Source organism: Phyllobates terribilis, unplaced genomic scaffold, assembly GCF_046119375.1.
Source record: "Phyllobates terribilis strain yellow unplaced genomic scaffold, ASM4611937v1 Scaffold_1__5_contigs__length_1240528914, whole genome shotgun sequence".
Taxonomy (NCBI): Eukaryota; Metazoa; Chordata; class Amphibia; order Anura; family Dendrobatidae; genus Phyllobates; species Phyllobates terribilis.
In genome coordinates this window covers 972961935-972979303 of record NW_027362761.1, presented here as the reverse complement: position 1 = coordinate 972979303, position 17369 = coordinate 972961935, and the positions used below count along the sequence as shown (strand labels likewise).

The 17369-nt window shown below is 47.3% G+C and overlaps 1 protein-coding gene across 3 annotated transcripts in view; it reads right to left on the bottom strand.

Moving 5' to 3' along the window:
• Window positions 1–17369, bottom strand: part of LOC141156404 (EF-hand calcium-binding domain-containing protein 6-like) — a 320593-nt gene that overhangs the window by 187220 nt on the left and 116004 nt on the right. For 2 of the 3 annotated variants that reach the window (XM_073642612.1, XM_073642599.1), the window contains 4 exons: window positions 15325–15425; window positions 5280–5357; window positions 3900–4067; window positions 2459–2593 (listed from right to left, as the gene is read on the bottom strand). In XM_073642612.1, the coding sequence (XP_073498713.1) occupies window positions 2459–2593; window positions 3900–4067; window positions 5280–5341 (365 nt within the window). In that variant the 5' untranslated portion in view covers window positions 5342–5357; window positions 15325–15425. The remainder of the gene's footprint in view (window positions 1–2458; window positions 2594–3899; window positions 4068–5279; window positions 5358–15324; window positions 15426–17369) is intronic. The other variant, XM_073642606.1, reaches the window with a different exon arrangement.

The window sequence follows — 17369 nt, the reverse complement described above, 5'->3', positions numbered from 1 at the left end:
ATAGAAGATCAGTTCCTATTTGTGAGTTAGTTGTTGGAGATTATCGAAAGAAGGAGCTTTTTTTCAGAGCTGCATTAATTAAGGGTGTTGAGTGTGGAGAGGAGAGGAACATATACGGGTAGCAAGTTCTGAAGTAATCGAGTACTTGTACACCAATCCCTCTGATTTTAAATGCAATGAATACATCTGTTACTCTGTAGACAGGTTTACATAGCATTGATCTGCTGATTGATCAATATGCCTTTCAGTCACTTTTTCCCAATGAGGCTTCTGGAAAAATCCTCCTTTTCTCTACACTCTGGTCAAGGATTCATCAGAAGTAGGAGCAGTTGGAATAATGAACTGATTTCATTCTGAACCAATATGGTCAGAGGGGACAAGCAAAGCAGTCATGCCATAGCACTGACCGGAGGGTGATAGATCACTTTGCCTGTATCAACACGTAGTTAAAGTCAGATGTTGGTTCCTCAACATTTTTTAGCAGAATCACAACCAAAAAACTCTTTGTATATCAGCTTTTGGAGTTCTGTGAGTGGGAGAGTAAAAAGATATTGGGGATAACAGCAGTACCAACTACATTTTTTTAAAAAAATTGTAGTTAGATGGAATAAAGACTAATAAAGAATAAATGGAACCTGTCACCAGATACCATGTTATAGAGCAGAAGGATCTTGCCAGATTTATATATAGTTTTGTGAGAAAATATTCAGTATAACCCATGTTTTAATCATTTAATATTCTGCTCTTTTGGGGATTTTCAATCCAGTGGGCGGTCCTATCAGTGACGGAAAGCTTTATTTGTATACAGTGGGTACGGAAAGTATTCCGACCCCTTTAAATTTTTCACTCTTTGTTTTATTGCAGTCATTTGGTAAATTCTGAAAAGTTCATTTTTTTCTCATTAAAGTACACTCTGCACCCCATCTTGACTGAAAAAAAAACAGAAATGTAGAAATTTTTGCAAATTTATTAAAAAAGAAAAACTGAAATATCACATGGTCATAAGTATTCAGACCCTTTGCTCAGTATTGAGTAGAAGCACACTTTTGAGCTAGTACAGCCATGAGTCTTCTTGGGAATGATGCAACAAGTTTTCACACCTGGATTTGGGGATCCTCTGCCATTCTTCCTTGCAGATCCTCTCCAGTTCCGTCAGATTGGATTGTGAACGTTGGTAGACATCCATTTTCAGGTCTCTCCAGAGATGCTCAATTGTGTTTAGGTCAGGGTTCTGGCTGGGCCAGTCAAGAATGGTCACAGAGTTGTTCTGAAGCCACTCCTTTGTTATTTTAGCTGTGTGCTTGGGGTCATTGTCTTGTTGGAAGGTCTGAGGTCCAGAGCACTCTGGAAGAGGTTTTCCTCCAGGATCTCTGTACTTGGCCACATTCATGTTTCCTTCAATTGCAATGAGTCGTCCTGTCCCTGCAACTTAAAAACACCCCCATAGCATGATGCTGCCACCACCATGTTTCACTGTTGGGCAGGTGATGAGCAGTGCCTGGTTTTCTCCTCACATACTGCTTAGAATTATCACCAGAAAGTTCTATCTTCGTCTCATCAGACCAGAGAATCTTATCTCTCATAGTCTGGGAGTCCTCCATGTGTTTTTGAGCAAACTCTATGCGGGCTTTCATATGTCTTGCACTGAGGAGAGGCTTCCGTCAGGCCATTCTGCCATAAAGGCCCGGCTGATGGAGGTCTGCAGTGATAGTTGACTTTGTAGAACTTTCTCCCCCCTCTGTACTGCATCTCTGGAGCTCAGCCACAGTAATCTTGGGGTTCTTCTTTACCTCTCTCACCAAGGCTCTTCTCCCACAATTGCTCTGTTTGGCTGGACGGCCAGGTCTAGGAAGACTTCTGGTGGTCCCAAACATCTTCCATTTAAGGAGTATGGAGGCCACTGTGCTCCTAGGAATCTTGAGTAATGCAGAAATTCTTGTATAACCTTGGCCAGATCTGTGCCTTGCCTCAATTCTGTCTCTGAGCTCCTTGGACAGTTCCTTTGAACTCATGATTCTCATTTGGTCTGACATGCACTGTGAGCTGTGAGGTGTTATATAGACAGGTGTGTGCCTTTCCAAATTAAGTCCTATCAGTAAGTGTAAATATAGTGATAGCTGTCAGTCACTGATATAACTACCCACTGAACCCAAAATTCCAGAAAGAGTAGAAGTTTAAAATGATGAAAAAACAGGTCATACTGAATCCTTTGTAACAAAACTATATATCAATCTGCTCAGCTCCCCTTGCTCTATAACATGGTGCCTCCAGATTGAACTGCATTTTGATGGCAACAGGTTCCCTTTAAAGGCAAGAAGCCCAATAGTGATATATTGCTAGAATAAGGGTTTCTGACCCTACATCATGCTGCTCTCTGATGGGGTAGCAAACCATGGTGACAGATTCCCTACAAAATTCATACAAAATTCCCTATTTTAATCACAAACAGAAATACAACCTTTTACAAAGTTTATTAAATTCATCATCTTCCAGACAGAATCCAAGTTGTCCAAGAATATCTCTGAACTCAGGGGGTGAGATCCTTGTAGAACCATCAAGCTTCTCTATTATTACTTCAGTAAGTTCTGCAAACCTAGTTATAGAAAGCAATCAATTGTAAGTTGAATGTAAAAGGTTTAATATAATACAAACCTTAGGGACAATTTTGCATATAAATTGGAGAACTCCTTTAAAAAATACTACTGTACTTCGAGGTGTCTAAACAAAATGGTTTATAAATATACATTTTGACAATGCTTGTGCACTACGTGACTGATTTATGTGCTGTGTGTAGTTTATGCCTGTACGTTTGAGAGTATAATAAAAGCATTTAAAGGTTTTCAGATTGTTAAAAATGTTATTTTTTTAACTAGAAAGAGTGCGAGACACCAAGCGCAATAGGGTCTTATCTGGTGGAGAAATTGGTCGGTGAGAGGTATAAGAATTGCTCACCTTTTGGGGTTGTTTAACCCACAACTGAGGAATCAAGATGTGACAGCTGCTGCAGTACCCTCATGTTGGGAAATCCCGCCGTGTAGAACAATTTGATAGGAGTAGTAGTCTGCGCTGCTGTGCTAGATTTAATAAATCTGGAGGACGTGATGAGGGATTAGATCATACGGTTTATTCTCAACGCATTTCGAAGTTGACCCAACATTGTGGTTCTCCTGATGAAGAAGTTGGTTCAACTTTGAAACGCCTTGAGAAGAAATCACATTATCTAATCCCTCATCACATCCTCCAGATTTATTGAATCTAGCACAGCAGCGCAGACTACTACTCCTATCCACCACCAATTATTTTTTTTAACTAAGAGGAGCTTTTCATATCTATAAATTGATGCTGCAGGGTGGAGTGATGCAACGTGATGTGACTTTGGAAAGCTTATTGATTTTAATGAACAAAAATGTAATACTTAAAGGAGTATTCCCATCTCCAAGGTCCTATCCCAATATGTAGTAGGTGTAATAATAATAATATTAGCAAATACTTCCAATTAGAAGTGTATTATAGTTTTTCTGATTCGCTATATCTCTTTCCTCATGTGCAGTCATTGCAGGACCTTTAGGTATTTATGGTTACGACCACTGATATTGTGACAGTTAGTTAGCTAGGTGCTAGTGGTTGTAACCATGGATATGTAAGGTCCCGCAATGCCTGCACATGAGGGAAGACAAATAGCGAAACAGAAAAACTATACTACATTTCTAATTGGAAGCATTTGCTAACATTCTTATTATTACACCTACTACATATTGGGATAGGATCTTGGAGATGGGAATACCCCTTTAATTTGCAAAGACTTTGCAGGGTAGTTAAACATCTTCTACTGGCTTCCCTGACAAAATACAGCTGAGGGACACCCTCTCATTTGCTTAGATGACAGATACTCTTCCTACTTCTGTTTTGTCTTCAGTTGTGCATGGACTTGGGAAGCTGTCATGAAAACTTCTTCTGCTTTCCTGTTGACCGGATCCAGCCAAGTCGGGCGTCCTGATGGTACTGAGTGCCGTGCTGCTGCATAAAGCTCTTCAAATTTTATTATCGTCTTTTCATCAAGTTTTAGCCTACAACCAAGAAAGGTAAATTTAACTGAAATGTACCACTTTTATATAAAAAATACTGCACAGAAACATTTTGTGAAACTTTAGTGAGACGTTCGCCTATTGTCTGATTCGGTGATGATCTGGTTGTTTTTCCTATAGAATAATAATACCTAAAATCTACAATGTCCAGGAAGGAGCATTGATGAAATAATCCTTTTAAGGCCGCGGCCCCACTATCAGTATTTGGTCAGTATTCGGTCAGTATTTTTTCTCAGGAGTGGGAGCCGAAACCAGGAGTGGGTGATAAATGCAGAATTGGTGACTTGTTTCTATTCTACCTTTTCTTTGATTGCTCCTCACCTGATTTTGGCTCCCACTCCTGAGAAAAAATACTGACCGAATACTGATAGTGGGGTCGTGGCCTAAAGAACTAAATAAAGCCCCCCTCAGAACCCACTGGGGAGAAGAACTCCTAGCACTGTGAGTAATTTGGTGGAGTAAATGACTGGCAGGACTCCTGTCTCCGGAAAAACAACATTATTATCAAACAAGCGTATCTGGACTGGGTCCGATGGTTATGAAAATACATGGATACATGTCCAGTTTCTTCTATGTATGCTACTGGCCAGGAAAAATTGCGCCAACAATACAAGTCCCTTGCATGGACAGGCCAGGTACGTCAGAACAAGTACCAGTAATATTTGGAGACTTTCAGTTCTGGCTTATAGAGAACAACCAAGTATGATGTTCCTGAGTCCTAATGAGACAATTGATGTGGTTCTCCTGATAGGATCCTTTTTATCTTTTGAATAAACTAAACCACAACACAGAATACACAATGCTCTGCACCTGGAGAAAAACGTGAATCATTACTGCCAGGAAAAAAACATGTTTCTATATATTATTGAAAATTCTGTTTACAGTAGGTATTACAGCAGATATATACATCCCCAGGTAATGCTATTAACATAAGCAAACACAATGCCGCCAAGAGAACACAATGTTTTAACAATTTTACATGATTTCAAAATACACAAATCCAATCTGTACTTTGCAGTCGTTACTGAATTATTGATATAATGGCCTCTTGGTGCATATCTTATTTATTGCTGGAAGTTTTGAAACAAGCTAGTCTAACTAAACCCTGGCAAGAAAGCAAAAAAAAAAAAAAGATAATAATTAACAAGTAGCAAACAATGGAGGAGCATATATTTTTAATACTAGGTCACATACCTTAAAAGAAGTTGTTGGAATAGTCGGGAACTTATTGGTCTTCCAATAAATTTTGCTAACATTATGAGCAGAACATCCCTGTAATAAAGCAAATACCACATTGGCCATCGATTTTGTACAGTGAAAGGAAACATTGCAAATACTGTATACAGTGGTCTCCATGTCAGAGGGAAGAATCACACTGATCAGCAGCAGGATAGGGAAGCACAAAAAAGCACTGTGTAATCATATCTGAGTCCCCCATACATCAAGAGACCATGGGCCCCTGTTTAACACTCCAGAAAGGCATATGTGAGTTAGGCTGGGTTCACTTAGCGATAAACAATTATGTCCGTTATCCAACCCCCTTGTAAAACGAGATTCGGGTGTATGCGCCGAGTGGGCCATTGACTGTAATGATGTAGATGGGGTCACCGTGTGCTCTGTCATACATCATTTTCGGCCATACTGGGTTCTCTGTTGTACGTCATTTTCCACTGTATTTGCCTATTGGAGGTGAACAGGAAGATGTCATCTTGGTGCTCGCTTCCATTAGACCTACAGTACAGACCAAAAATTTGGACACACCTTCTCATTTGAAGATTTTTCTGTATTTTCATGACTTTGAAAATTGTACATTCGCTCAGAAGGCATCAAAACTATGAATTAACACATGTGGAATTATATACTTAAAAAAAGTGTGAAACAACTGAAAATATGTCTTATATTCTAGATTCTTCAAAGTAGCCACCTTTTGCTTTGATGACTGCTTTGCACACTCTTGGCATTCTCTTGATGAGCTTCAAGAGGTAGTCACCGGAAATGGTTTTCACTTCACAGGTGTGCCCTGTCAAGTTTAATGAGTGGGATTTCTTGCCTTGTAAATGGGGTTGGGACCATCAGTTGTGTTGTGCAGAAATCTGGTGGATACACAGCTGATAGTCCTACTGAATAGACTGTTAGCTGCTTTTTTCTTGCCATAATACAAATTCTAAGTAAAGAAAAACGAGTGGCCATCATTACTTTAAGAAATGAAGGTCAGTCAGTGCGAAACATTGGGAAAACTTTGAAAGTGTCCCCAAGTGCAGTTAAAAAAAACATCAAGCGCTACAAAGAAACTGGCTCACATGAGGACCGCCCCGCACCCGGCACCCCCGCCGATCAGCTGTTATCGGTGCTGGCGGCGGCCGCCGGCCGAAAGTGCTTACCTGCGGTACTTGGTCGTCAAGTTGTAGTGGCCTGCGCTTGTTACTGCACATCTACCTCCTATTCAATTCAATGGGAGGCGGATGTGGAGTACCCAGCGGCGGCCACTACAGATAGACGGCAAAGCACCGCAGATAAGCACTTCCGGTAACAGCTGATCGGCGGGGGTGCCGGGTGTAGGACCCTGGACAATCATACATTGATGCCTTATCCTATGGATAAGGCATCAATGATGTGAAAGTAATGGACAACTTCTTTAAGTTTTATTTCAGCTCCTAGAGATCGTTGAATATGACAATGTGGCAATGGAACTAGAAATGGTTGTGCACTTCTGCTCTAGTGATGCAAATATGTTACATTTAATGGCACGGCTTTTCATTGATTCCTCTGGATCGCACAGGCTTCTAAAGCGCATGCATACAGAGAGAGACAAGAAGTGCACTGCTGGCAGGGACAATTTTTCAGTTCATGAGAGGAAAGTAAGTATTTTTCCTGCCTCTTCGCAGCGCTTCACTGTCTATCACTATCACACTGGTCTCTGCTCTGATCGGTGTGAGAAGACTCTAATTAGAGCAGAGACCACTAATAATTAAGCGCTGTGGAGGGGCAGGGAAAACTCTTCTAATGAAGTGGAACTATGACCCCGACAGCAACACACACATTATCTGTCGTGCCACAGCCCTGAATATGCTCTCTCTCTGCTGTAAGCAGCAAGATTATGTAACATGGCGTGCGGTGGTAGCCGTGGGCGAGGTACTTGTCTTCCGTGCCCCAGCACGCTAGATAAAGACGGAGTCCTGACTGGGTGTGTGTGTGGTCGGGTTGCTGTGGACACCTTCATATTCAATTCTGCCACAATTACGGTTTTCATCTGCACAATACAGAGGCACATTCTTGAGGCTGATAGATGGCAGCACATTACTTGTGGTGAATGTTACAGATGAACAGCAGGACAAATTGGGTGACTCCATCTTCCTGGTACAGGGCCACACGGGTTAATGCTTTTCGCTGTGACCACTGCACCCTAACTGCACTTCCTGAGAATAACATAAAGGAGCTCCACAGGCTACCACCTTACTGAATGTGTCCCTAGCGTAGCTGACTCTGCCTTACTGACAGAAGCTTCCAGTTCTGGCTAACACTAAAGGCATTCCTAAAATTTGGGTGCCCCACATTGCCTGCTTAAGGAAAAATACTGCTGCTACTGAAGATGTCTTACTGAAACTTGCTCCTTTTCCCTGGTCTCTTCTCACACACACCAAATGATCATAACCTTCCTCTGAGGGTGCCATTTCTTGTCTTTAGTTTACTAACAACTAACTACAAAACCAAGAACTGACACACAGGTCCCCAATCCTCCTCTCCAACCATTGGCCAGCCCTATAGTTAACCTTGTCACCCCTGACTAACAGGAACTGCAGCCTCCCAGAGGATAATACATAAAATACAGTACATTTTCATACATTTAAAATAACAAGTGTCTCCAGAGAAGTGCCACGTCATCCTCTCCACCCCAACAATTACGTAGCTCGGAGCACATAGATCACTTTTGTGCTGTGGCGTGATGCAGTGCTGTAGCGCCCCGAGGGTTCGGTCACTACAGAGGTATTGCATCTCACCCAGAGGTGTGATATCTCACTTCCAGGTAAGGATGGAGTCTGGCTCAGGACCCTAACACCCACATGCACTACACCACATTTCCGGGGGACAGGGCGACAATGCTCCCGGGTGTGAGCACAACTGCCCCTGTCCCTGGCTGGAGTGGGGGGAGGGAACACCTAGAAAGGGGGAACCCGGTAGTGTGTGGGTGGGGAGAGTAGATCCAGGGTGCACTGTAAGGAGGAGTATATAAGGTGGGCACCATCTTAGATCAGGGTTCAGTTCAGTCAGAGAGAGAAGGAGGCGGGGAGCAGAGGCTCGGCATGGGCTCTGCTCCGAAGGCAGGCCAAGTCCTAAGGCCTGAGCCTGGAGGAGAAGAAAGGAGAGGAGAGGAATGGAGGAAGCTCTAGGAGAAGACTGATTGGACCCCAGGGGTGCGGACCGGCCAGCCGCCACCGCACGCCCGCCTCTACCAGAGTAGGGGGGTCAGGCCAAGAAAAGGGAACCGGATCCCTCATCTAGTGGAGGAGAGCAACTACCCTCAGCTAGTAACCGGAGGCCGTGGCATTGCACGTGTGGAAGGCACCCGTTAGGAAGGCACCACATAGGGCCCAGGGAAACGGAACATACGTTTGCCCGCCAAGGTCTGAGGCAGCTGGACAGAAACGTGGTCAATTGTGGGGTACGACAGGCCAGAGAAAGGACACATGCAGGGGATCCTGAAAAGCATTCCAAAGGTACCTGGGAGTTGGCCGAGCCCCTCACCTGGTGAGCACAGCACGACGTGGGCAGCCATCACCTGCAGAAGTGGCTTGGAGTGTAAAACTGTGAGTAAAGACCCTGGACTGCATCACTGGACTCTGAGTCATTACTGTTGCTCCCGCGCACCATCACCCCCACCATCTGCACTCACTGCCCTGAGGCTATACTCCTCCCGTGGGGAGTTATACTACCCTCTGCTGCGCACACAACATCAGCCTCAGAGGTCTGCCACGCAGCAGCGGTTCTCAGTGGCCGCAATCCACGGGTGGCATAGTCGGACATTTAAATATTACAAAACCAAAGAAACAGATCCGCCACTGGTTTGACCACCCTGAGCCACGGGACTGGGTCGCCGCCATGGAGACTACAACCCCAAGTATTACACAGAGGCCTGGCTCCGGGTTATCCCCTACACACACGGCCCAGGGGGCGCGTCAACTTTGGCGTAGTCGGCAGGATCAAAACTAACCCGTTATCATCGGGTATTGTGTGCCTAGAGACTGTTTCACTGTATTGAATGTGGCGCCCGCCCCAGAAGAACGGACGCCATGATGTGCGCGCCAAAAGACAACAAGAAGCCACCTCCCATCGTGGACCAGGTCCCAGAATGGCGCCAAAGACAGAGCCCAACCCCAACAGCCATGAGTGCGGCTATAGAGATGTCCATCAACGTGGGGGGGCTGCCCCTGAGAGTGATTGTCAGCAGATTGCCCCGGGACCACCCCCAACAGGGGCGGAAGGGAAAGAGAACCGAGGGGCAGGGTGTGGTTTGGATCAGTCTTGGCAGACCACACCCGGAGATAACGGGGAGCGCCAGTCCCAGTGCCCTGACAAGTGGCCTACTGCAGGCCTAAGCGGCTCCGTGCAGCCTCACGGAGCTGATGGCCCAGCTCCCCGGAGAGGACCCTGAATTACTCCGGGCTGGACTGGAGGAGTTGGACCGGAGGATGGTCCGGGCGCAGCGGGAGGCCATCGCGGGGTGGAGAGAAAAGATGGGCCAGCGGGTCGCGGCCCGGCAGCAAGTGGCGCTGCAACCACCCGACGGCGTGCCTGCCCCTGAGGATGGAGGAAGACCAGTGGAGGCTGAAAGCAGCGCTGCGAAGGGAGCAGGTAAGGGGGACGCCCCTGATACCAGCCAGGACGCCACTAACCTGCCCCTGGACCCTGTCGCGGAGCCGATCGCCCGGGAAGTCGCTGCACCTCCTCCTCCGCTCCCGCCGCCTGCACCTGGGCCCAAAGCCCCAAGCGCAGCCGCCGGACCACATCCCACGCCGTGCCCCTTGATACCGGGTACGGCTGGAAGCGACCCGCTCCAGGCCCGGTCGCAAGGCCTGATGTCCCCAGACGCCTCCCAACAGCGAGCGCCCCCGGTCCCAACACTACCATCCCTAGGTACCGACTTATACAGTCAGCTCGCCGGGCCTGATGGAAAGCCGGTCCCCCTGCCATGCGGATGGGTTCACCCTTGCAAACCGGAGGGACCTGTCCGCAGGGGCCAAAGCCCCGCTTTCTCCACTCCTGCCCGCTCCGCAGCCAAGCACCATCCCCCAGCTCCCGGATGAAGAGGTCCAGATAGAGTGGGACCAGACCGGGGAGGACCTGATGGGGTTTTCACAGGAGACGCGGGCGGACGCAGCTCGCAGGCGGGAATTCTGCCACCGTGAAATAGAGCAACTGGAGAAGGAGAAGCGGGCACGGCGCCAGAGGCAGGAGCAGCTGCAGGCCCGGAGTGCGGAAGAAAAGACCCGGGCCCTCCGAGACCCCCAAGCTGCACGCGGTCCCACAGTTACCGGGATCGTGGTCAAGTTCCACCAGGAGAAGGGGTGGGGGTTTATTCGGGACCCGACGACGGACACAGACCTCTATGTTGACCGAGGGGATGTGGAGAGTCGTCTGCCCGCGGGTCACCTGAAACGGGATCTGTTCCCGGGGGATCGGGTATAATACACCCGACACCGAGGTCTGCGAGGGTGGTACGCTCTTAACGTCCAGAGGGTGGAGGAGCACCGCTGCCCTGAACCCTGCTACGCGGAGGACCTGGACGAGCCTGAGGAGGATGAGGCGCAGGGAGACTACTATTAAAGAACAACAGCAGGAATTGTATATAGTTACCCGCCAGGGTGAAGAAGTTTCGTGACAAGCCGTTTGCGGATTACAAAAAGTTTACCCGGTTAGAGGTTGTTGTCCATTTGTCTGTTAAAGTTACCCGAAAAGGGTCTGTGAACTATCCGGCTGAGGACTGGGAGCAGCCAACCCTTTTCTATCCGGCTGAGGACTGGGAGCAGCCAACCCTTTTCTATCCGGCTGAGGACTGGGAACAGCCAAATTTTTTAAATAGCTGCACTTCTTAAGGTGCCCCCTACTGGTTTTATACACACCTACCTCCGAAGATACCTAAAGGTGTTTGTTGCACTTAGAAAAATTGCACCTTGTTGGGTGACATGGACACCTGGTCGCGGCAAGGACCGTGACCTGCTAAAGAGACTTCGTCGCAAGAATGCTGCTGAGAATAGTTTGTGTTTTCTACTGGAAGAAATGTTTTATATACATATATATGCCGAGAGTTATATATTTAAAAGAAAATTTTATATATTAAAAAGTAAAGTTTAATAACTTTTCCTGTTACTTTCAGCATTATCTCCCATAAAGGGAAAGAGAAAAATGTTGAATTGCTTTTATATGGTTGCATTTAAAATATTTTTGCATGTCTTTTGCTCTGTTCCAGCCCGCGGACGTGCTGTGATTTACCAGGGGGGAATGTAGCACCCCGAGGGTTCGGTTGCTACAGAGGTATTGCATCTCACCCAGAGGTGTGATATCTCACTTCCAGGTAAGGATGGAGTGTGGCTCAGGACCCTAACACCCACATGCACTACACCACATTTCCGGGGGACAGGGCGACAATGCTCCCGGGTGTGAGCACAACTGCCCCTGTTCCTGGCTGGAGTGGGGGGAGGGAACACCTAGAAAGGGGGATTCCGGTAGTGTGTGGGTGGGGAAAGTAGATCCAGGGTGCACTGTAAGGAGGAGTATATAAGGTGGGCACCATCTTAGATCAGGGTTCAGTTCAGTCAGAGAGAGCAGAGAGAGAAGGAGGCGGGGAGCAGAGGCTCGGCATGGGCTCTGCTCCGCAGGCAGGCCAAGTCTTAAGGCCTGAGCCTCGAGGAGAAGAAAGGAGAGGAGAGGAATGGAGGAAGCTCTAGGAGAAGACTGAAGGGACCCCAGGGGTGAGGACCGGCCAGCCGCCACCGCACGCCCGCCGCTACCAGAGTAGGGGGGTCAGGCCAAGAAAAGGGAACTGGATCCCTCATCTAGTGGAGGAGAGCAACTACCCTCAGCTAGTAACCGGAGGCCATGGCATTGCACGTGTTACGGCCCCTCACTACACCCATTAGGAAGGCACCACATAGGGCCCAGGGAAACGGAACATACGTTTGCCCGCCAAGGCCTGAGGCAGCTGGACAGAAACGTGGTCAATTGTGGGGTACGACAGGCCAGAGAAAGGACACACAAAGGGGATCCTGAAAAGCATTCCAAAGGTACCTGGGAGTTGGCCGAGCCCCTCACCTGGTGAGCACAGCACGACGTGGGCAGCCATCACCTGCAGAAGTGGCTTGGAGTGTAAAACTGTGAGTAAAGACTCTGGACTGCATCACTGGACTCTGAGTCATTACTGTTGCTCCCGCGCACCATCACCCCCACCATCTGCACTCACTGCCCTGAGGCTATACTCCTACCGTGGGGAGTTATACTACCCTCTGCTGTGCACACAACATCAGCCTCAGTGGTCTGCCACGCAGTGGCGGTTCTCAGTGGCCGCAATCCAGGGGTGGCGTAGTCGGCCATTTAAATATTACAAAACCAAAGAAACAGATCCGCCACTGGTTTGACCACCCTGAGCCACGGGACCGGGTCGCCGCCACGGAGACTACAAGCCCTAGTATTACACAGAGGCCTGGCTCCAGGTATTCCCCTACACACACGGCCCAGGGGGCGCGTCAGTGCCATTAGGAATGCTTGGAGCTGGTGGTGACTTTCAACAGCAGATAGTCGGATTTACCTATGCAAATGCCTTTACTTAGTGAATTTTTTTTATCCATTATATTTTACATAGTTACATAGGTTGAAAAAAGACCTACATTCAGTATTTGGTCAGTATTTTATATCAGTATTTGTAAGCCGAAACCAGGAGTGGGTGAGAAATACAGAAGTGGTGACGTGTTTCTATTATACTTTTCCTCTGATTGTTCCACTCCTGGTTTTGGTTTTGGCTTACAAATACTGAGGCAAAATACTGACCAAATAATGAATATGTGAACGTGGCCTAAGGGTAAGATCCCACGATGAGTGTTTGGTTCGTTTTTTCCGCTGAGTATTTTCATATGTAAAAAACATAGCCTACTGCAGTTTAAACAAAGTGCATGGGATTTATAGAAATCTCATGCCCACTATGCTTTTTTTAATGCTGCATAAATTGACCTGCGAAGCGATTTTGAAATCCACAACATGTCGAATTCTCTTGCGCTAAATATGCGTTTTATTTGCAGATTTTCCCCATAGACCTGAATGAAATGAAGAAAATTCACAGATAAAAAATGCATATGTGTTTTTATTGCGTTATCACAGCAGAAATGCAATAACAACGCATATAATAGGCTCATGACTTTATCAATAAAGTGTTATCAAAGCCAAGTAACAGGAAGTATGCATAATAAAGCAGTTTCATTTAAAACATGACAATGGAGACAAAAAATGCAGCTGAAAAAAACATGATAGAAACAAATCTCAAAAAACTATGAAAAAAAACACAAGTAACCTAAGTTAGTTACCGTAATTGGTGGAAAAATGCAGCAAAATATCTGCAACAACTTGGTTTAATAGTTCATCTATATACACTGCTCAAAAAAATAAAGCGAACACTTAAACAACACAATGTAACTCCAAGTCAATAACACTTCTGTGAAATCTACCTGTCCAGTTATGAAGCAACAATGATTGTGAATCCATTTCTCCTGCTGTTGTGCAAATGGAAAAGACAACTGTTAGAAATGATAGGCAATTAGCAAGATACCCCCTATAAAGGAGTGGTTCTGCAGGTGGTGACCACAGACCATTTCTCTGTACTCATCCTTTTTGGCTGTTGTTTTGGTCACTTTTTCATTTTGCCATTGCTCTCACCCCTAGAGGTACAGTAGCATGAGGCGGTGTTTACAGTACAACCCACAGAAGTTGCTCAGGTAGTGCAGTCCATCCAGGATGGCACATCAGTGCGAGCTGTGGCAATAAGGGTAGCTGCGTCTGTCAGCACAGTGTCCAGAGCATGGAGCAGATACCAGGAGATGTGGAGGGAGCCATAGGAGGGCAAAAACCCGGCAGCAGGACCATTATCTCCTCCTTTGTGCAAGGAGGAACAGGAGGAGCACTGCCAGAGCCCGGCAAAATGACCTCCACAAATGTGCATGTGTCTGCACAAACTGCTAGAAACCGACTCCATGAGGGCGGTATGAGGGCCCGACGTCCACAGATGGGGGTTGTGCTCACAGCCCAACACCGTGCAGGAAGCTTGGCATTTGCCACAGAAAACCAGGATTGGCAAAGTCGCCACTGGCGCCCTGTGCTCTTCGCAGATGAAAGCAGGTTCACACTGAGCACACGTGACAGACGTGACAGAGTCTGGAGATGCCGTGGAGAGTGATCTGCTGCCTGCAACATCCTTCAGCATGACCGGTTTGACAGTGGGTCAGTAATGGTGTGGGGTGGCATTTCTTTGGAGGGCGGCATAGCCCTATATGTGCTCGCCAGAGGTAGCCTGACTGCCATTAGGTACCGAGATGAGATCCTCAGACCCTTTGTGAGACCATATGCTGGTGCAGTTGGCCCTGGGTTCCTCCTAATGTAGGACAATGCCAGACCTCATGTGGCTGGAGTGTGTCAGCAGTTCCTGCAAGATGAAGGTATTGAAGCTATGGACTGGCCCGCCCATTCCCCAGACCTGAATCCGATTGAGCACATCTGGGACGTCATGTCTCGCTCCATCCACCAACATCACGTTGCACCACAGACTGTCCAGGAGTTTGCAGATGCTTTTGTCCAGGTCTGGGAGGAGATCCCACAGGAGACCATCCGCAACCTCATCAGGAGCATGCCCAGGCATTGTAGGGAGGTCATACAGGCACGTGGAAGCCAAATACAATACTGAGCCTCATTTTGACTTGTTTTAAGGACATTACATCAAAGTTGGATCAGCCTGTAGTGTGTTTTTCCACTTTAATTTTGGGGGTGACTCCAAATCCAGGCCTCCATTGGTTAATAAATTTGATTTCCATTGATGAGTTTTGTGTGATTTTGTTGTCAGCACATTCAACTTTGTACAGAACAAAGTATTCAATGAGAATATTTCATTCATTCAGATCAAGGATGTGTTATTTGAGTGTTCCCTTTATTTTTTTGAGCAGTGTAATATATCTGTTATACTGTAGAAAGATCTATATTCACCAACCTGTTTACTTGCCCTTTTCCCTCAGGATCATTGTTCTTAAACAATTGTCTGAGACTGAAATATCCACCAGATCTTAATTTTTCTTGCAAGATATGCTCCAGCTGAAGTGAACAATAATGTGATTTAAGCAAGTGAAGTGACAGCATAACAGATTATAAGGTATATAAGCATATACAAACTGACACAATAGCAATCATCAATATGATATTAAAGGGAGTCTGTGACCTCAAAAACATTATTTAAACTAACTGTATGGTTAAAGCACCACTCCAGTGTTTTTTATTTCAGTGCTGGAGTGATGCTACTAACGTAAGGTCCCTGCACCTACTATTATACTGACACCCGCTGTCTTCTGCTCTTCCCAGCGTCGCATTGGTCCCGTGTCTCTGAAGGAGGATGGCGAGCTGAAGAAGACGCCATGTCAACTAAAGGGTTAAGGCTGTCGTGCCATATTATATTTTATGTGTGCTGTGTTATATTTTATTATTTCTGTGATAAAGTGTGTTAAATTGTATCCCTATGGCCGTTGTTGTATGTCGGTTCTCCTCTAGGCTTTGCCTTAAGGCTATGTGGCCACGTAGCAGATTTGATGCAGAGCGTTTTTGCCTCTCTCTGGCAGAAAAAAACGCATGCAGATTTACATGCGTTTTTTCTGCCAGAGAGAAGCGTTTTTTCTGAGTTTTTACATGTGTGGCACCTTGCTGCGCACAGGTAACACAGGAACCATGGTGCATGGACGGACTTCTCCACAATAGGCCCTCATTACATACAAACACCTCCACCCTTCCACCTCACACCACCAGAGGGAGCCCGTTAGGAATATATATAGGGAGGGTGGAGCCAGGCAGCTCAGTTAGTTTAGTCAGAAGTTAGTGTGCTGGCACTTAGACCAGTGAAGACGCAGCACGCTGGCTGCTGTGCTTAGGCGAGCCAAGGCCTACAGCACGAGTTGAGTATTGAGGGCCCCGAGTGTGGCCAACGGCAAAGAGGAGAGGAGAGAGGAGTTGAGGGGGCAGAGGAGCATCATAGGCTCACCCGGATATACAAACCGGACACCGGGTCCACGCCTACAGGGTTCCTTTATACCCAGTAGGGATCACCGGCATTCCAGGAGGACTACAAGTCCCTGGCTGACCTGAAGCTAGACCCATTACAGGACCAGAAACCACAAGGCCCCAGCGTCCAGGGAGAGTGGTTGCCAACAGAAGGTCCTATTACCGAGCGACAGGTGAAGGAACAGCACGACACATAAGCTAGGCCCAGTTGCAGGCTGGCCAGGAGCATACAGAGAGGCTGATACAGACCAGGAGGCCTTATACCCGCTCACTGGGGAGAAGTCCTGAAGTGCACCCATCCTACTGAGTACCCTGGACCGTACCTGACATCCGCACGAGTAAAGGTATTGAAGCGAATCCCCTGTCTCCGTCAGTTACTCCTGCTGCGCCATCCCGCCTGCACTACAAGCCCCAGCATCACCACCCACCATCAAACACCATCCCTGCCCCGGGGGCCTGCTCCACCTGTGGGGAGCAGAAACACCTCAGCTGCCATCCCATCACCCCCCGCAGGTCTGCAGCAGCGCTGGTAAACCTTACCAGGTACCACAGGTGGCGTCACGAACTATTTATTTTATTTTCCCTATCCAAATTACAAATTCCCTTTTTGGTTGACCGCCCTTGGCCAAGGGCTGGGCCAGCCACCGTGATATTCCCCACCAGTATCCATAGGCCCGGCTGCCGAGCACCCCATTGCCCCGGGGGCGCGTCAACTTCTGGCTTCACTAACAGGATTCCGTGCCCGTTGCCACCGGGTACTGTGCGCCTTAGAAGACTGTAACACTTACTGTGGTGAAGATTTCCCGCCATTACCGAGGTTTCCCGCCATTATCCGCCATTTTCCTGTCGCCGCGCAGGAAGAAGAGGGGCGTAACCGCGGGAATCGGAGAGGCGTAACCGCTGGAAGCGTGCGAATCCCAGGCCCCGCCTCGCGCCTTGATGCTGAACCAGGAAGCGTCAGGTCCTAGAAGAAGACCGTTGTCAAGCGCA